We start from the raw sequence: 21,536 nt of genomic DNA, 5'->3' as shown, positions 1-21,536 counted from the left end.
TGTCCAGCCTTGAGAATGCCCACTACTTCCTATTAACTCTGCTAACCCAGTAAAGATTTCTTTCTACAGGTTGAAGAAATTGCCATGGAAGAAGAGAAACAAATATGGCAACAAAAACGGGGAATTTTTGACACTACCACGCAGATGTTGCCCAGGCCTGATAAACTCACAGTGCCTACTGGAACACAATTGCCACTGCTCCAGCATATACAACCCTCTGGGCACCGGCAAAGATGATTTTATGGGGAAAACAATACTTTTGGAAACTTTCTCCCATATTGGCTTATAAAGTCTATCCTCATTGTGCTATATGCCCAAACTATAATCCAGGGAAACTACTTCATGGGTCGCAAGGCCACTTTCCCCTGCTTAAGGGACCCTTTGAGGTACGGCAGTTGAACTTTGCTCAAATGCCACCAACTCGAGGATATAAATATATCTTCTCACAGTGGGTTGAGGTCCCAAGACTCTGGACCAGGCCTGTATTTCCAACCTTAAATCTCCTCATTTAAACCCTTGTAATGCTTACATCAAATACACATTTTATAATTGCTCCATTTAAGGTTTTCAGAATGTTATCATGCTTAAAGAAAGTGATTGGTTTGGAACATACTGGTCTCAAAGGCCAGGCATTTACTGGGTGGCTCCTAATGGAACTCAGTGGTTATGTGGAACAAGCCTCTGGCCTTGGCTACTGCCCAGATGGCTAGAACACTGCACCCTGGACTTCCCTTAGATGCAGGGAAGGATTCAGCCTGAGCTAACATCTGTTGCCAATCTTTCTCTCCTTAAGGCCAGATGCACTCGTTCAGTGTTCCATTGGTACGACCACCCAGTGCTTATATTTGTTCCTTCCTTGGGGCTAGAAAATGTCATATTACATATAGAAGCTCTGACTAAATTTACTCAAGAAGCCATTAATGATAGTCAAGCAGAGATAGCCTTATGAAATACTGAAATGTCTTTAATGAGAAAGGCTGTCCTTCAAAATAGAATGGACTTTGATATTCTAACTGCATCCCAAGGTGGTACATGTGCAATCATTCAAACTGAATGCTGTTTTTATGCCTGACGAGTCTTCCAATGTGTCATCTCTGCTAAAGCACATGAAAAAAACCAAGTGTATGTCCTAAGCAATCCTACACCTGGCCTTGATTTGTTTAGTTGGCTCCCTTCAGGTATTGGTTCCCCTTTGCGATCTGGATTGCAATTCTTATTTCTATTACTCCTTGGAATTCTTGTATTGATCATAATATTCAAACTAATTACTGTTTTCTTCACTCAGTGGTGTAAGACTGGCATGCAGGCTAGAGTAATGATTGGTCAACAACTTAAGATGGTTGATCGATCTTATAACTCTGGACAAATTTTCTTTTCTGATAAAGACTACACCTATGAATGAATTTCTAAACTAATCATTTCAAGTATTGAGTTATCATTACTGTCACTGTACCTGTTCTATAATTGTAAACAATGTAAGTATAAGGAATCATGTAAAAGCACATGTACAATATTTGTGTGACAACCTAAAATTAATTCAAATATTACATAACCTATAAAATGCTTCCCCTATTAATATACACCTCTGTGCTTGGCCACTATGTCCAACTATTTATCCCCAGTGTGGATGATTGGGCAAATCAATGAAATAAAAGCCTAGCACTGAGGGATATGATGAACCCAGGGCAGGCAGCAACCACTCTAGTGCCAAGGGACAATATTTTGATCATCAATGCTTGTTATAGAAAGATTATTGATCTAAAGGGGAAAAATCATGAATAAATAAAAAGCAATAAGATATATTGAAGTATGAGGAGAAATGTATGAAGCCATTTGGTTTAAAACTAATTTTGCCTGGCCTTGTTTTTCCAGGAAGGCCTGGCATGGCCTGTTGAGCATGCATTGTACATCTGCTTTAAACATTTACAATGTCCCAAAGCTGAGAATGATGCCCTTAAAGATAGAGATGTTGCCTTCCCCCTATATCAGCATTTCTTCCCAGAAACTAAGAATTAACTACTGACCTGCTGTGCTAGCAAAGCATCTTGTGACTGTGGTAAAAGGAATATTCCTGTCATATTTGATGTATGTTCCTTGTTCCAAGATGGTACATAACCACTCTGTACACCCCACCTCTTCTGAGTACTTCCTTCCTTGGTGAAGGTTGTTTCTCCTGGGCTATTGTTACCAACCACAAGCGTGTCCGTTTGCCCAATGCACGACAGAAAGGCCAGATACGGAGTCAAAGGTCCTTTTGTAGAAAGAAAAAGACTTTATTGCAGGGTGGGCAAGCAAGGTGACAGGTGGCAAGGCTCAGATTTGCCTCCCCAAGCAGCTTTTGTGTAGGATATTTATCAGGGCAAAGGGAGTAGGAGGGTGTTGGAGGCTGAGAAAGGGTAAGAGGAAGTTTCAAGAATTCTCTGTGCAGGCATGACTGTCTTTCATGTTTCTCCATGGGTCACGTGTAAATCTGAGGGGCTCTGTGGGTTACATGTGGTGGATTTCTGGCCTGTGATATCCAAAGTTCACTGATCAGTCATTCTGGTCCCTCAACATGCCTGCTCAACGTTTGGTTGAAGGGTTGTCGGCAAGTTATTTCCTTATCTGCAGTGTACTTGTTATTTTGCAAGACAAGCTCAGAAACTTTGGCTAATTTGTTTCTTACTTTAACCTCGTGAGTGTGGGGTACGGTTTCACTATAGTCCTCAAAACTGGCTAATATAATAAACAGCCCAATTTTTATTTATAGATTGATTATTGATTATTTGCGTCAAAGAAACCTTTGAGGATTCTATGGTTTAAAGTGCGTTGTTTCTCAGCTTTCCCCACTGCTGGGGCTTGGGGTACTTACCTCTCACGCTCCTGCTTTTGAGCTCCAAAATTTTGTTGCTGTCATCTCCAGGTCCTTATGGGCCTAAAAAACACCATCTTCTTTCAGAACGGATATTGTTAAAAATCTTTTGGCCATTCCAACCATGTTGCTCAATCATCCCTTTTAAGACGTATTACTTCTCCAGTTTTAGGGTTCCCTCCAACTTCAGACTCCACAAGGAATACACAAACTATTACACAGAGCCAAAAAGAGGTGCAGAGTGTTGGGGGGCGATATAAATGGTACAGATGACATCTAGAGTCAACGGGTCTGCTGGGAGGGGCTGGCTCTCTGGGGTAGACGTTTACCGGTGACTTGCTCCTTTATCCAGGTCCCACGCTCCCAGCCTTGGAGACTGCCCAGCCACTCGCCTGCCTGCTTGGAAAGCACCAGCTCGCCCCGCCCAGCCCGAGGACCCGCTCCCAGCACCCAGTGCCCGCCGGCATGGCCCTGCCACCGCTCGGAAGCCGGCGCCTCCTCGCCCGTCCGCTGCGTGGCGTCCCGGGGCTCGTTCCGTTGTTGCTGCCGCTGCTGCTGGCGCCACTCTGGGCTGGGGCCAACTGCCCATGCCAAGATCCAAATCTGTGCCGCCCGATCAGCCACCGCCCCAACTTCGAGGTCAGCGCCTCTCCTCTGCCCCTTGGGGCCGGGTCCTCAAGGCCCAAGAGAAGTTAGAGTAGAACCGAGTCCTAAAAAGAGGTGACGTGGGTGCCAAAACCTACTTTGAGCACTTGCTGAGGGCCTTACTTTTATGGATTTCCTTCATCTTATAGATGAGGAAACTCCTCGCCGTCAGAGAGGTTGAGTAACTTCTCCCAGGTCTCACAGTAAGCGCCTGCCTGGAAGAACTAGGCAAGTATTTAAACCCAGATCTGATTCCAAAGTAAAGCTCCTTTCATCACTCTGCTGTGCCTCTCCGGTGGCACTCTGGGCTCTGGGTGTAGAAGCAAGGAGGTAGGATAATGAGATATTCCCTAAGTAGCAAGACCCATTTTTTCCCAAGAAACTGAGGATTTGGTTTGAAAGAATCTCAGCACTCCATCAGTACATTGGCAGGCAGAATGCTTTGCTTACCTTTTCTTTTATCTACCAGCTCTTTCCTTTAGGCACCTCAGAACCACCCAAGAAGGATGGTAAAAATAGGTCTTTCAGTGAATTTTCCTTCTACCCACCTAAGAATTTCTAAGGCCTGTGGCAACTTTAACCAAACTCCCTTTCTCAGGCAATATTAAGACCACCTGACTGCCTAGCGTTTGATGATTACATCTGGAAGGTCGAAGGGGTTAGGGTCAAAGAGCAACTCTTGTAAAGAGTGGGGCAACTCCCAGTTCTAGTAGATTAAGTTTGAGGCAGGGGCATTTAAATGCCAATAAAAAGGTATATGTACATTGCTTAGGAGAAGAAATAAAAGTGGTGAAAGTATTTATGGAGAACCTGTCTAGTTCGGAAGCCTGAGTCACCTCTGAAAGATTCACTGTATCACCGGATACCTCTTTGTGGTTAGGCAGTGTTTGCGGGCATTTGGAAAACCAATTATGCAAAGAAACAAAATTTTGTTCATTTATGTATTCATGGTAAATCGTCTTTTTCTCTCCTGATCTTTTCTATATTTTCAAATGCAAAGACTAGACTACATTGCTTTTTTTCCTTATATTTCCAATTGATTCATCCAGCTCTTTTTTAGGATTTCTATTATACCACAAGCTCTTGGTATTTTTTTTTAAACAAATTCCATTTTATTGTCAGAATTAAAATAGGGGATAAGGTTTGTGATGGAAGTACGAGTCTAAAAATAATGAGTTGTTCAATTTCATATTCTGTAATTTTTATTATTTTAGTGGGCAATTGCTTAGCAGAAAAATGAGTTATGCGTAAACTCTGAAAAGCAAAGCAAAAAAAAAAAAAAGAGAGAGATTGAGAAAATTAAGAAATGTCTGGTTTAACTTTTATAGCTAGCTCTCCCCACCACTGCTCCTCTCCCATCCATTCTCCCCAGAGCAGTTCAGTGATCTCTCTTGCTTGCTTTCTCTCTCTTATTTTTTAATGCAAATCTTATGCCCCACCCCTGCTTAAAACACTCTAATGGCTTTCCGTTGATCTCAGGATAAAATACAAAAGCTTTACTTGATCTTGCCACCACCTACCTTAGTAGTTCTATCTGATTCCACGTACTGACAGGATTTATGTGCTCTAGCCACATCCTTTTGGTTCCAGAAATTCATAATTCTCCTGAGGTATTGAAACTTTTGCCCTTTTTTGTTCCCTCTGCTGAGAATGCTTTTTTGTCCACAAGTACCCCTTCTGTATTCTGTCCAGGTCACTCCCTAGATTTTAGTCCTCCCCTAAAAGTGTGTAGTCCTCAGGGGAAGTTTTCCTGCCCTACCAGGGTAGCAGATCCCCTTTATATGCTGTAGGGACCCCTCCCCCTGCCATTTCCCCCTTAACACTATTGTAATTAAGTAACTAACGGACCTGGTTGGTCTCTCTTTTTAACCTCTTTGTCACTAATGCCTAGCAATGTACCCTCCTTATACCTAGACCTTATTGGAAAGTCAATAAGTATTTGCTGAATCAATGAATTGACACCTTATTTGGAATAAAATAAAAATGATCAGTGAGCCTTCCGTGCTTCTAGAATTATCTGTGGGGGGAAATACTGAAGAAATATAACATCAGCTGTCTTAGAATTTAACTTGAGTACTATTCTAAGAAGTCAGGTTCACCAAAAATCATTCATAGTAAATGCAGTATCTATGGTTCCACCTGCAGCAGCCAGAAACTTGAGTATTGTCAACCTCCTCCCTTTCTCTTACCTTACTCATCCAGTCAGTCATGAAGTCCTGTTAATTTGCCTCCTTAGGATCTTCCAGATCTGTTCATTCATCTCACTTATCTCTGCCGCTCCACAGCTTTAGTTGAGGTCCCCATCATTTCTTGCCTGGATTTTTCCAACAGGTTTCCTAATAGATATTCTGCCTCCAGTTTTAGCCTTTCTTTAATCCATTTCCCATTTCAGCTGAAGGGATTTTTCTAAAATGCATACACAAATGCATATCTAAAATTCATACATTCTCTTTTTAAATCCTTTTCCCTCAGGATGAAGTACTAATTTCTCAAGAGGGCTTACAAGGCCTTTCATGATTTAACCCTGCCTACCACTCTCTTTGTTCTTCACTGCTGTCTCCCTCCAAGTTAAGTTCTAGGCACCAGCCATACTCAATATTTAGTTACACAGCCACCATGCTATCTCTGCCTATAGGCCTTGGCACTTACTGCTATTTCTTCTTAGCCTACCCTTCCCTGCTTCCCAGGCCTGGCTAATTTCCCTGTCACCAATTCTACTGGGACCCCTATGTCTTATTCACTGTTGTACTCTCAGTGCCCACCATGCCTGGCACATGGTCGGTGTTTAATTAATGTCACATTGGATGGTCAGCATGATATTCTTCTTGGCTTAAGTGATGGTGCTTATCGCTGTTGTTCTGGCAGGTCTTTGTGTTTGATGTTGGAGAGAAAACTTGGAAATTTTATGATTGGTCACAGATTACAACTGTGGTACTTTTTGAAACATATGACTCAGAACTTATGTGCCATGCTCATTCAAAAGGAGCCAGAGTAGTTCTAAAAGGTGAGTTACAGCTTTTACCAGATGTGTCCAGCCCATTGGTAAGTTTACTTTCATAGTTTGCTATCCTGACTTGCAAAAAAATTCCCTTTTCGTCTTCATCTTATATGTTTTTTAGCATGCTAAAATTAATCTTAGATACTGTTTAATTCATTTCACAGATACAAATTTTTTAAAGAATAAGCCACTGTACAGTTTTGAGCAAAATGTGACTGATGACCTTTAGCTAGTCATAGTTCACAATTTATGTTTCTAATTTGGGAATGATTTTACCAATTATTTATAATAGTTATTTTGGAGATTAATGAGTAATGGCTTTCTATTATTTTAGTATATTATGTATCCATTTGGAAAACTTAAATTAGGGGCTTTGTATTCCAAAATAGTGAGATGTTTTAAAGATATTTTGATCTCTGAAATGGGTTTGTGAAGAAAATGTCATTAAACTGTGAAAAGGATATATGCACAAAAGATGTATATTTCTTCCATAGGAGATGTATCCTTAAAGGCTATCATGGATCCTAATTTTAGAGCATCCTGGATAGCTCAACAAGTTCAGTTGGCCAAAACACAATATATGGATGGAATTAATTTAGACATAGAACAAGAACTTAGTTGTTCATCACCTGAATATGATGCATTAACTGCTTTAGTCAAAGAAACTGCAGACTCATTCCATCGTGAAATTGAGGGATCACAGGTAAAAATTTATTTCTTATTTTTTTGAATCCCCTTATTTTCCCTATCAAAATGTATTCATGAAGGTATGACTAATTAAATCTCAATTTTATAGGAATGGAGTAGGAAAGAATTTCAGCACATATATCCTAAAAAAACTTTCTGGAACTTTTGAGGTTCTTATTAGAAAAGTTTTAGGGATTGTAAGGTGCTAAATCTGTTCTCTATTCACATAAAAATATAATACTGGGATTGCCCCATCCACTTGACTTGCAGCAGGGTTAAAAACATTAGATAGGCAATGGGGTCAGCAAGAATCAGGAAGGGCTTAGCTGTCTAGGCCCTGCTTTCACTAGTGCAGGACAGAAACACCTCTTGCCTATGAGTAGGGGTCATTCTGGGAAAGTATCTCACTTGCTTCATAGACTCTGAATGACTTGCAGAACACCCAAGGTCCAATAAGTCTCAACAGACTAACTCCATAGAACTTGTCAGACAAAAGGCAGTGTGCTTCCCCACTGCCATAATGAGCATGATTAGAGCAGAAGATCACACACAGCACAAGGCATCTTGCCAGGCAATGTATGAGTAACACAGGATAATGTGGCCCCAGATCAGTGACTCTCAAGCCTGGCCACACATCAAGATAACCAGGAGTCTTAAAAAAAGTAAACATCCACACATATACACTGGAACACACTCCCACAGATTATTATTCAGAAGGTTTTGGATAAGCCCAGAGTCCACGTTTTTAAAAAGTTTCATAGGTGATTATGGTTAAGAAATACTAGGCTAGGAGATTCTGGATCAAATGGAGACAGAGGAGGCTCCTCCCATGGACGCATGGAATGTACAGCTACACATGGAGCAACCTCCTCAGAGAGAAATTCAGAAACTAGCTGAGTGACTCCTACACATAGGGTGACTGATAAAATAACCACATACTAATGGGTAGGAAATGCTGAGATACAGTCTTGCAATAGAAAAATATTCCATGCAAATGGAAACCAAAAGAAAGTAGGGGTAGCTATACTTATATCAGACAAAATAGGCTTTAAGCCAAAAACTGTAACAAGAGACACAGAAGTTCATTATATAATGACAAAGGGGTCCATTCATCAAGAGGATGTGACAGCTGTAAATATTTATGCACCTCACATCAGAACAACCAAATATATTGAGCAAATACTAATATATCTGAAGAGAAAGAGAGACAGCAATACAATAATAGTAGTGGACTTCAATACTCCATTTTCAGCAATGGATAGATCATCCAGAGACATAATCAATACAGAAACATCGATAAGGAAACTACATGGTAGATCAAAGGGACCTAACAGACATACACAGAACATTTTATTCAACAGCAGCAGAATACACATTCTTCTCAAGTGCACATGGAACATTTTCTAGGACAGATCATGTGTTTAGGCCACAAAACAAGTCTTAATAAATTTAAGAAGACTGGAATCATATCAAGCATTTTTTCTGACCACACTGGTATGGGAAACTAGAAATCAATTACAAGAAGAAAATTGGAAAATTGACAAATATGTGGAGATTAAAGAACATGCTATTGAACAATCAATGGGTCAAAGAGGAAATTAAAATAGAAATAAAAAAAATCTTGAGACAAATGAAAAGAGAAACAAATATACTAAAACTTATGGCATGGAGCAAAAACAGTTCTAAGAGGGAAGTTTATAGCAATAAATGCTTACACGAGGAAAAAAAAAGATCTCAAACAACCAAACTTTACATCTCAAGGAACTAGAAAATGAAGAACAAATAAAGCCCAAGGTTAGAGGGAAGGCAATAACAAACAGCAGAGTGGAAATAAATAGAGACTAAAAAGACAATAGAAAAGATCAATAAAATTAAGAGCTAGTTCTTTGAAAAGGTAAACAAAATTGACAAACACTCACCAAAAAAAGGAGAAGACAAATAAGTGAATCATAAATGAAAGAAGAGACATTACAACTCATAATAAAGAAATACAAAGGATCATAAAAAACTACCATGAACAATTATACACCAACAAATTAGATAACCTAGAAGAAATGGATAAATTCCTAGAAACAGACAACCTACCAAGACTGAATCATGAAGAAATAGAAATTCTGAGAGACTGATTACCAGTAAGGAGATTGAATCATTAATCAAAAACCTCCTAAGAAAGAAAAGCCCAGGACTAGATGGCTTCACTGGTGAATTCTACCAAACATTTAAAGAATAACGACTACCAGTTCTTCCCAAATTCTTCCAAAAAACAGAAGAGGAAGAAGCACTTCCAAAATCATTTTACGAGGCATTACTTTGCTACCAAAGTTAGACAAGGACACTATAGGAAGAGAAAATTACTGGCCAATATCACTAATGAACATAGATGCAAAAATCCTCAACAAAATGTTAGCAAACCTAATTCAACAGTACATTAAAAGGATCATACACCATGATCAAGTGGGATTTATTCCAGGGATGCAAGGATGGTTTAACATCTGTAAATCAATGTGATACACCACATTAACAAAATAAGGATAAAAAAATCAAACAGTCATCTCGATGCAGAAAAAGGATTTGACAAAATTCAACATCCATTTATGATAAAAAAATCTCAACAAAGTGGGTATAGAGGGAATGTGCTTCAACGTAATAAAGGCCATATATGAAAACCGAAACATCAACTAACATCATACTCAACAGTGAAAGGTTGAAAGCTTTCCCTCTAAGATCAGGAACAAAACAGGGATGCCTAGTCTTGCCACTTTTATTCGACATAGTACTGAAAGTCCTAGCCAGAGCAATTAGGCAAGAAAAATTAATAAAAGGCATCCAGATTGTAAAGGAAGAGGTAAAGTTTCCTCTGTTTGCAGATGACATGATACTATATACAGAAAACCCTAAAGATTCTACAAAAAAACCTGTTGGAACTAATAAACAAATTCAGGAAAGTTTTAGGATACAGAATAAAAAAAAAATCAGTTGTGTTTCTATACATTAACAATAAACTATCAGAAAGAGACATTAAGAAAATCTCATTTACAACAGCAGCAAAAAAGTAAAATACTTAGGAATAAATTTAACCAAGGAGGTGAAAGATCTGTATACTGAAAACTACAATTATGTGCCACATAATGATGTTTCAGTCAATGACGGACTGCATATATGACAGTGGTGCCATAAGGTTAGTATCATATAACCTAGATGTGTAGTATGCTATACCATCTGGGTTTCTGTAAGTATACTCTATGATGTTCACACAATGATGAAATTGCCTACTGATGCATTTCTCAGAACATGTCCCTGTCATTAAGTGATGTGTGATTGTATAAAAAATTGATGAAAGAAATTGAAGAAGATACAAATAAATGGAAAGATATTCCATGTTCATGGATTGGAAAATTTAATATTGTTAAAATGCCTATAGTAGCCAAAGCAATCTACAGATTCAGTGCAATCCTTATCAAAATTCCAATGGCATTTTTTACAGGAATAGAAAAAACGAGTCCTAAAATTCATAAGGAACCATAAAAGACCTCAATAATCTAAGCAATTTTGAGAGAACAAACCTGGAAGTACCACACTTCCTGATTTCAAACTATATTACAAAGCTGTAATAATAATAATAGGATGGTATTAGCATAAAAACAGACACATAGATCAATGAAACAGAATAAAGAGTCCAGAAAAAAACCCATGCATATATGGTCAATTAATTTATAACAAATGAGCCAAGAATATACAATGGGGAAAAGATTGTCTCTTCAATAAATGGTGTTAGGAAAACTGGATTAACACGCATAAAAGAATGAAACTGGACCCCATCTTATACCATACACAAAAATCAACTCAAAGTGGATTAAAGACTTGAATGTAAGAACTGAAACCATAAAACTCCTGGAGGAAAACATAGGGGATAAGCTCCTTGACATTGGTCTTGGCAGTGAGTTTTTGGATTTGACACCAAAAGCAAAGGCAACAGAAGCAAAAATAAGTAAGTGGGACTACATAAAATTAAAAAGCTTCTGCACAGCCATGGAAAGCATCAACAAAATGAAAAGGCAACCTATGCAATGGGAGAAAATATTTGCAAGCCACATATCTGATGAAGGGTTAATATCCAAAATATACAAGGAACTCAATACAACTCAATAGCAACAAACCAAACAACCCAGTTAAAAAAATGGGCAAAGGACCTGAATAGACATTTTTCCAAAGAAGACATACAAATGGCCAATAGGTACATGAAAAGGTGTTCAACATCACTAATCATCAGGGAAATGCAAATCAATGAGATATCATCTCATATCTGTTAGGATATCTATTATCAAAAAGAGATAACAAGTGCTGGCAAGGATGTGCAGAAAAAGGAACACTTACACACTGCTAGTAGGAATGTAAACTGGTACAGCCACTATGGAAATCAGTTCCTCAAGAAAGTAAAAACAGAACTAATATATGATTCAGCAATCCTACTTCTGGATATATACCAAAGGAAACAAAATCACTTATCTTGAAGAGGTATCTGTACTCCCATGTTTATTGCAGCATTATTCACAACAGCAAAGGTATGGAAATGACCTAAGTGCCTGTTGATGGATGAATGGATAAAGAAAATGTGGTCTATATATACAACGGAATATTATTTAGCCTTAAAAAAGAAATTAAAAAAAGAAGGAAATCCTGCTATTTGTGACTATATGGATGACCTAGAGGGCATTATGCTCAATGAAATAAGCCAGAGAGAGAAAGACAGATACCGAATGCTATCACTTATGTATAGAATCTTAACAAAAAAAATTGAAATCCTAGAAATAAAGAGTAGGCGATTGCCAGAGGCTGGTGGGTGGGGGAAATAGGGAGAGGCTGGTAAAAGGGTATAAACTTTCAGTTATAAGACGAATAAGGTCTGAAGATTACTATATAACATGGTGACTATGGTTGCTAATACTGCATCATATAATTGAAATTTGCTAAGGGAGTAAAACTTAAGTGTTATAACCCCCCCCCCCCCCAAAAAAAGTAAATATGTGAGGTGGTGGATTTATTAATTAACTCCATGTTGGGAATCTTTTCACAATATATATGCATATCAAATCATCATGTTTTACACTTTAAATATATTGCAATCTTATTTGTCAATTATACCTCAATAAAGCTGAAAAAAAAAAAGAACTACTAGGCTAGATAGTGAGTTTTTTGAAGGCAAGGACCAGCTTCCAGATGTATAACACAATGTTTAAAAATTTGTTGGGCTAGGGGCTGGCCTGGTGGCACAGTGGTTAAGTTGGCACAGTCGGCTTTAGCAGCCCAGGGTTTGCTGGTTTGGATCCTGGGCGTGGACCTACGCACTGCTTATCAAGCCATGCTGTGGCAGGTGTCCCACATATAAAGTAGAGGAAGATGGGCATGGATGTTAGCTCAGGGCCAGTTTTCCTCAGCAAAAAGAAGAAGCTGGCAGTGGATGTTAGCTCAGGGCTAATCTTCCTCAAAAAAAATTGTTGGGCCAGCCCTGGTGGCCTAGTGGTTAGGTTCAGTATGCTGTGCTTCAGTGGCCTGTGTTCGGTTCCCAGGCATGGACCTACACTGCTGGTCGGTGGCTATGCTGAGGTGGTGGCCCATATACAAATCAGAGGAAGACTGGCAGAGATGTTAGCTCAGGGCGAATCTTTCTCAAGCAAAAAGAGGAGGATTGACAATGGATGTTAGCTCAGGGTGAATTGTCCTTAGGAAAAAAAAAAAGTGTTTATTGAGTGAATGAATGATCCTTGCCTTTCAAAAATTTAAAATCTAGCTAAGTAGGAAATATAAATACAAGGTGTAAATATATAAGTATATAAAAATATGTGGCAAATATATATTTATATAAATATGTATATTTATACATATATAAATATATAAGTGGTACATGTAAGTAGTATATGTGAGTAGTATATATAAGTAGTATAAACCAGTGGCTCTAACTTATCTCAGATCACCTGGGAGTGCTTGTTAAAAATATCCCCAGAGATTGATTCAGTAGGTCTGTGATAGAGCCTAGGAACTGTATTTTTACCAAGTGCTCTAGGTGATTCTGGTACAGTTGGTCAATATGAACTTGAGAATCACTGGAAAAATAATAAATGATATAAGGATTGACATCTCTGTAAGTTTATGCAAATAGAGGCGGCTTGTCAATGTGGAATTCAGCTTTTCCAAGAACAGCAAATACCTGGTATTCAGGCCATCATAGTCCTCTCTTCACAAATTTTGGTCTCAGAAACTTTTCCTTCATTCTCTAGGTTGCTGTTATTAATAGGTTAAATTGGTGTGTGGGAAACCACCTATTTGCTAGTCCTGCTGAAGCTATAATGAAAAGGCAAGGAGGAAGAGCTTGAGCAAATACTTTGCAGTAGGAATATCTATTTCCAAGTTTTTGAGGGATAAGTAAAACAATTTGGGCTACTATGTCAAGTTCATGTTAGGTAAATTAGTGGGAGCTAAAGATGCCTGGATAGGCCAGACTGTGGAAGATCCAGAATGTTAGACTGAAGAGTATGCATTTTATTCTGTATGTAATGGGTTACATGTGTAGAAGTGTTTGGGGAAGATTATTCTACAGCAGTGTGTAAAAATAGTCTAGAGGAGAAAGGGAGACCAGTAAGGACTAACTCAATAATCCAGTAATTTGGGATTTATAGTTTGGATTGGGATGATGACATAATCCTAACAGTAAATATTCAATAAATATTTATTGAATTAATTAATTAATGGAAAGGAAGGAGCAGAACGATTGTGAGAGGCCACCCAAGGGAAAATGGGAGATTAGTTATGAGTTATGAGGGAAGAAGAGTGAGAGAATGGCCCAAAGGTTCTTAAACAGGTGACCAGAAAGAAAATGGCTAAAATAGAGTCTGAAAGGAGAAATAAGTTTTGAGGAAATGATGATAATTTAAGTTTACAGAATTGTGGTCATAGAATTAAAGGTAGAAATGCTCTTGAAGAGATCTTTCTATGTCCTCATTTTTATAGGTGGGAAAATAGATTCAGATGTTTTAAGTGACGCAGACCTAGTTATAACAGAGCCAAGATTAGAACCAAAGTCTTTTGACTTCTTGTCTAATATACTAATACTGCCTTCTCAAAAATATGAGATTAACTCTGACAGGAAATCCAGGTGAAAGGACTCTGAATGCTGAGGTGAGGGGTAAGGACTTACAAAATGGATTTGAAATTTACCTACTTAGAGGTAATCATTTATCTTCTCTATTGCTATGATATACCTCTCATTTTGTAATGGGAGGCAGTAATAAAATGGGATCCAATATGTAAAAAGTTCACTTTATAACCTATTTTGCTGGAGAGCTATTGAGGAAAGCTTGTACTTGTAAAACAGACCTTTCCTTTGTGCTAATACTGAGAGAATTATAGAGAGAACTTTGAGAAAGTCCTAAAAAGAGTTATAGTAGAGGCCAAAGTCTAAAAATTTTAATGAAAGTATCTCAATTTTTTGTAATATTTAAAGTGTATTTATTGAGTGCCTAATTAAGAAAAATCCCAACTTTTAATGACGCTTTAGAACATTTTCACACATATAAAATAAGGCTAATTAATATTTGGTTAAGGTAATAAATATTTCAAAGAGAGTCATCCTTGTTGAAGGCTGGCTCATCATTTAAAATGAAAATAATTTCTCACTCAAGTTGTATTTGACTATTTCCATAAAATAAAATCATTTAAGTGATTTGTTCAACATTTTGAGTTGATTAATCTGTACCTGTAGCCATAAAACACCACTATTCTTTAACTGTTATGTTGGACTAAACCTACATGTAATGTAACTGTAAATCAGGGGCTCAAACGCGCAACGCAGGCTAGTCAGCTTGTGCCAACGGATGACTTATTTAGCCTGCATAACATTTTTAAAACCTTTGTCTTTGAATTCTTTTAGTGTGCTTTTCCTCTCCAGTTGCTCCACCACAATCTATTGTCATTACACCTGTTTATTTCAACCTGCTGAGTTACCAGTCTAGCCTCTCAAAACATGTGAGTTTAAAACTTCTACACAGTGCCCTGCTCCTGGTCTTTGTAAATGGCCAGACATGTCTGAGTCCAAATATATGTCCATTATCCAAATATATGTCCAAAACATTGTCCAAATATATGTCTAGGTCAGTCCATGTAGGGAAAAATATATTTCTTAGAACTGTTCTAGTTCTACACATGTCAAGCCCTACGTTCATATACATAAGCAGTTCTGTTTTCTTAGGTAGTATGAGGCAAGAGAATATATAATCAACAAAACATCTGACATAATATGCATATTTGATCATGTTACATAAAATGGTATATTTTTTCCACAGGTAACCTTTGATGTTAATTGGTCTCCAAGGTACACAGACAGGTGCTACAATTATACTGCAATTGCAGACGCTTGTGACTTTGTCTTTGTGATGTCTTATGATGAACACAATCCAGTCTGGTCAAAATGTACTGCAGCAGCCAATGCTCCCTATAATACGACATTAACTGGTAAGAATCCACAAAACTTGCACTTATTGGTAATATTAATTCCAGAACCTCAAACATTAAGATATACTTAGTATTTCTAAGTCATTTGTATACCTTTTCCATTTGTAAAGCTTTCTTGAAACATATAAAAATCACTTAATTTGGAGACCTTTAAAGTTTAGAAAGTTTTTAACTTTTCACTTAGCTCTAAAATCTTGTGGGTTAGGTATATTATTATTAACCTTCTATTATAGATAAGGTAAGGGAGTTAAGGTCTCAGGGTTGCCCAGATATTAAGTATTGTATGTTGGGACTCAAGCAGGTGTTCTAACTTCAAGTCAACATTCTTGTCATGAAATTACACAAAGAAGATATTTGCTTATCTAGAATTTGACAGGATATTTTTGTTGAAATAGCCAATATTAAATAATTTAATAGCAAAGATAGTTCTGATGTGAGTATCTACCATACATGATTGATAGGACTGGCTTTATTTTATTTGGCATTTAATATTAGCACCCATGCTGTATTAAAAATTATATCCCTATTAGAATTAAGAGTACTTCTGATCTGTCATTCATATGATGTTGCCTTTGCATTATCCTTTCCAATGTTTGGATTCGTTTGTATCTCATCAGCGAATTGAACAAAAGATTGCTTGCTATCTTTTGGACTCAACTGAAGTTTTCTAAAATAGTTGGCATTGATTTAATTGTTGATTGACTAATAAATAAAAAATCTTTTCATTTTCATATAGAGATAAAATCTTAGCACCTGGCCTCATTTTAATGTACCCTAATTGTTTGGATGGGATAGTCTGATCATAAGCATATAAGATTTAAAATATGAAAAATAATTTAATTTTGTTATAATTACAAAGTAATTATTTAATCCAGTGTTTCCAAACTCTGTTTCATGAGATGATAATTGTGTCCTATCAATAAAAGGCTCATTATCAAATTTTTTTGGGAAATGATGCATATCCCACCCCTTTCTTAGATATATAATAGTACACAATAACTTTAAAGGCTCTGAGAAGCAGCATACTTACTTAATTCAACATTCTAGATAATCTTGGAACATCTCTTGGTGGGAAAACATAATTTGCAGCATTGTACAAGACAGGGGTTGACAGTACCAGGAATTTGTTCATTTTTCTCTTTGTTTCCTTGAACTACAGATTATCTACTATAGACTAAGAGGGGGAACAGTTCTTATTCCCAGCTGTAATTCATACTTATAGGGTATTTGTAAAACATGAAGCACTTGTACTTTCTGTAAGAAATTCTGAGACCATTCCTGCCACAAAGTTTAAGACTTACAGAACTTTTTTTGAAACTTTAGAATCTAGAATATCAAATATATAATGTCTTAGTAGTTAATAGACACAATCAGCATGCTTTCTTGAAATGTGCCATTTTTCCTGGAGTTAAATTTTGTGAATTTTTTGCTTTAATTTGATGTTAATTGTTTTGAATCTTTTCTATTGTTCAAAAAGAAATGGTTTAGAAAGGGATACAGAAGTTATAGTTCTTAAGGGATGACACTTTTATAACATCATATTAAAGAAATATGGTATTAGTATTTTGTATAAATGTACCTGTTTTTACAAACTTAGATTCTGAGTGGTAGCATAGCTTATGCAAACACATTAGTAGACATATAAAGAGAAAAAAAAAGGCTTTTCCTGTCCCTATTTGATTAGGATATGATGACTTCATCAAGAAGGGCATCAACCCTAAGAAACTTGTAATGGGTCTTCCCTGGTATGGTTATGATTATACCTGCCTGAATCTTTCAAAGGTAAGAACAGATAATTTCTCATGTAATTTTTTTCTTTCTGTTTTTTAGAGCCTTTATTTATATTTTTATAAATACTTAAAAATTTTTTTAATACATTAAATATATATTTTATACAATAATAATAATACAGATCTAAGTGTAATATATATTTTATTTTATTTATTTTAAACTTTAGAGTTTTATTTTATATATATAAACTTTAGAATTTATAAACTTCTATATATATAGAATATATGAACTTTATTTAGAATTTCTGAAATATAGTTTGAAACTAAAAAGCAGTTTATTTTTAATTATTTAATCTCATGAAAGTTTCTGAATATCATATATTTCTATTTAATAATAAAATTTAACTTTTATTCTGTATAGTCAGGTTATCTATTTTTGGGATATATTTTATTTCTAATACGTAGTTTTAATTATGTTTTCTGGTTTGGCTCCAAAGATTTGCTTAATTGATAATCTATAACATGAACATCTTTGCATTTCTAGGATGATGTTTGTTTCACTGCAAAAGCCCATTCTCCACCTTGTAGTGGTGTTTTAACACATCAAGTGCCATATAAAGAGATTATGAAGCAAGTAAATAGTTCCCTTTCTGGAATCCAGTGGGATAAAGATCAGAAGTCTCCTTATTATAATTATAAAGTAAGACTTTTCACAAATTATGAACATTTATTAGTTTTCATAATTGCATATTTCTATAATTACGTATTTGATATTAAGAATTTCTATTAGTTTTCCTTTAGGGTATAACATACAGACTGCTGTTTACATTAGTAAACTTGTCTTTGAATCTGTGTAATCAGGAACTTGACTTCCCTGGTGAGCAATTCAAGTTATGCTAATAGTGGAACTGCTCTGCATGGGCCACTTGTCATTTTAGATGATGTTATCAAAACATGCATATCACAAAGAGGATTTCCTTAATAGCTGACAGCTATGTTTGATGACTATGTCTTCTGAAAGGGCTTTGGGTCAAAATACGTTACTAGCTCAAAAGCCTCCATTCAAAGTAGCCTAAAGGTTCCAAAAAGGTTCTTATATAGGGAGGAATGGGGCTGAGAACAGGAGACGCATCATCATGAACTTTACAATGGAAAACGGTATCATTTCAGATTTCAAGTCAGTCAACTACGTGATATTAGACAAATTATAAAACATGTTAAAAATTAGAGACAGAAAAATATTACAAACAGAAACTTGAAGAAACAGAGTAAATGATTAGTAATTCTGTCAGGCAGTGTTTGATAAATAGGAATTACCATTCAAAGAGGCAAGAAAAAGTTATATTTTTCATAATTTACTTTCAGCACAATAAAAACTTTTTCAAACCTCAAGACTTTAAGTACAAACCATCTTTGAATTTACTTTGGATTATGTTACTGTAAAAGGAGCCCTAAAATGATATGATGTAAGTTAACTTGAGCAAGAATTTATATACCTTACTAATGGTCTGATACCCATTTATAAAAAATGACTGCAAACATATTTAATAAATTATAATTGTTATACATGTACATGCCTGTATATCACTTATATAGAAAGCTTTAGTGTAGAGCTTTCTAAACTTTAGAATCTAAAATATATACCTATTAATTAAACTATAAGGTATATTGTAATCCTATCTTTGCCAAACAGTATTTATAGAACTCTGTTCTTGGAACTGTTAATATCACAGACACACACACATACAAATACACACACATGTGCCATGGCCAAATATATGTGGAAAACACTGCATACTATATGTCCTTCCTAGAGATTTATAATGTTACAATGTATAACATTGATATAAAGGATTTGAGATGTGCAGCAGTATATAAAGCCATTTAATTGTTTAACATAGAACCTTTTTCACCGCGCTCTTAGAAACATGCAGGGGGAACATGTTTCATGGATATCAGTTTGGTAAAGGTAATGTAACCAATTATACATAATTTAGAAATATTTACTATAGAATAATAGTTTACATTATGATGTACTGTTTCTTTTGTAATCCTTGACTTATTTTTTCTCTAATGAATAAGAAGACACATTCTTTAAGGTTGTAGAATTCAGGAACGATTTTGATGAGCCTTGAAGGCCATTAATTTAATGGCAGTTTAGACATCAACATAGTTATAATTACTTTGTTCTTCTCTTTTCTTCCTTGTAAAATTCTATAGCAAGCAAGATCAAGTTTCTGTTGTGACTGAGGAGAATCATTCTGCCTTCTTATGATGTCTCAGCAATGGTAGCTTCATCTTATACTTGATATTCTTGAAGGCATGCATGCCTTAATCATGCATATATCAATCTTAGATATACTCAGTTTCATCCTTTGATCTTTCACTATTTTGAGGCATTTGAAATTTCTTAACAGTATCAAGAAGGCTCAAGTACTAGCTAGGACAGTGGCAAAATTTAAAGGTATATGTCTTTGGGTTTGCCCCTGAATCTTCAAATATAAATCTTTCTATATTTAGGTACAGGTTTTACAAATGGCCTCTTAATAGTGAATCACAATTGTCACTAGAGCATGCATGGCTTTTCTAATTCTAAAGATTTTAAAGACTGGAAGATAAGATACAGTATGAGATATGCTCGTACGTGGTGAGTCTACTATACTTAAATATGACACACTTATTTCTTTACTAAGTGACTACTGTCCTTCAAAGTAGTCTCTTAGGAGACTATTCTAATTCCAGTGGTGCTACCATAAATAAAAATGTTACTGGCCTTCATAGAGAATTGCCTTTAAAAAGTTTCCCAGATGTATATAAAAATCAGTAAATTGTTTTTAATCACAAGTCTTTTCCCCTTTCCTTTACCCTTTTACTTAGATCTGCTCTTTTCCTCCCTCCTTTATCCCTTATCTAATAGCTTATATACCTTCGAAGAGAGACTGTGTTAGTGCTAGATAGAGGCAAGTGTTCTGGGAAGTAGGACTTACAGGGAAAGTAAGCATAAGACTATTTTCTAGTTTATGGTTCTTAATCAGGCATGTGCATAAGTTGCCCATGGAGTCCAGACCGGACAGGCTCTTAGAATCAATTCTGTAAGACCTAGAAGAGGAGATATTTTCCTTGTCCATTGCCATTACCTTTTGATTTGGCCAATTCATCACAAGCAAAATCATCTGTTGAGCTCCTAACTAGGCACATTTCCAGGAACTGTAGGGAACACAAAAAAGTGTATAAGCTGGGTTTAGAGGACCAGAGCAATGATCCTCCTTAACCTTAGTTTCACATCAGAATTACTGAACGGAACTTTAAAATGCAAAATAAACAAATAAATGTATGTCTTAGCACCAGCTCTGGAAGATTTTGATCCAATAGGTTTCATGTGGTATGGGTTCCAGGTATTTTTAAAAGCCCCACAAGTGATTCAGATGTACATCTTGGTTGATAATCATCAGATCAGAGCAAGGGAGGAATCTTAGGGCTTGAGAACAACTTTAAACAGAATTTATTAGAAGGTGTAATCTCTGCTGTTGTAAAAGTGCCACAAGCAATAACATCTAGAAAGTACCATATACAGAACCATGGAATCAGAGCTGGAAAGTACTGTAACCTAAAATTTTTATTATTTCATTGTATCCTTTTTGAATATTTGGATTTAAGAAACTTTTTCCCCTCTTATTGTACTGAATACTTTAAATTTCCATTTTGATTTATTTGTATAGGACTCTGATGGCCATATTCATCAAGTGTGGTTTGACAACCCTCAGAGCATTTCTTTAAAGGCAGCATACATACAAAACCGTGGCTTACTCGGCATTGGCATGTGGAACGCAAACTGTCTTGACTACTCTGGAGACCCTATAGCCAAACAGCAAACTGAAGACATGTGGAGAGCCTTAAAACCAAAGCTGTGACAGAGATGAATATCTTCGTCAAACTATTAAGATTTACAAAAATGATCTGTATAAATAGATCTAGTTTCTTGGAGATAAAAAATGTATACATTTTTGTCATGTTGCTATATATTTGTTATTAGTATATTCAAAAACAGAAAAAGAATAAAGTGTTTTGATTGTTTGAATTTGAAAAATACATACATATTTATATCTTCAGTGTCTAGAAA

General features: G+C 36.2%; 2 protein-coding genes across 19 annotated transcripts in view; one reads left to right on the top strand and one right to left on the bottom strand.

The window, feature by feature from the left end:
• The first annotated feature begins 2,908 nt into the window (after positions 1-2,908).
• CTBS (chitobiase) lies at positions 2,909-21,434 on the top strand. Its single transcript, XM_046645272.1, has 7 exons — positions 2,909-3,490; positions 6,362-6,500; positions 6,989-7,197; positions 15,518-15,686; positions 17,371-17,468; positions 17,961-18,116; positions 21,136-21,434. The coding sequence occupies exons 1-7, from the start codon at positions 3,317-3,319 to the stop codon at positions 21,325-21,327; spliced, it is 1,137 nt and encodes a 378-aa protein (XP_046501228.1). The 5' UTR covers positions 2,909-3,316; the 3' UTR covers positions 21,328-21,434.
• Positions 4,640-21,536, bottom strand: part of SPATA1 (spermatogenesis associated 1) — a 67,570-nt gene continuing 50,673 nt past the window's right edge. For 13 of the 18 annotated variants that reach the window (XM_046645259.1, XM_046645253.1, XM_046645256.1 and 10 more), the window contains 2 exons: positions 20,554-20,623; positions 15,479-15,666 (listed from right to left, as the gene is read on the bottom strand). In XM_046645259.1, coding sequence (XP_046501215.1) covers positions 15,638-15,666; positions 20,554-20,623 — 99 coding nt within the window. In that variant the 3' untranslated portion in view covers positions 15,479-15,637. Of the gene's footprint in view, positions 5,903-15,478; positions 15,667-20,553; positions 20,624-21,536 lie in introns of those variants that run through there. The other 5 variants (XR_006885998.1, XM_046645258.1, XM_046645254.1 and 2 more) reach the window with 5 other exon arrangements.

The sequence above is a fragment of the Equus quagga genome, chromosome 18 (genome assembly GCF_021613505.1).
Source record: "Equus quagga isolate Etosha38 chromosome 18, UCLA_HA_Equagga_1.0, whole genome shotgun sequence".
Lineage (NCBI taxonomy): Eukaryota > Metazoa > Chordata > Mammalia > Perissodactyla > Equidae > Equus > Equus quagga.
This window is presented reverse-complemented; position numbering and strand designations above follow the sequence as displayed.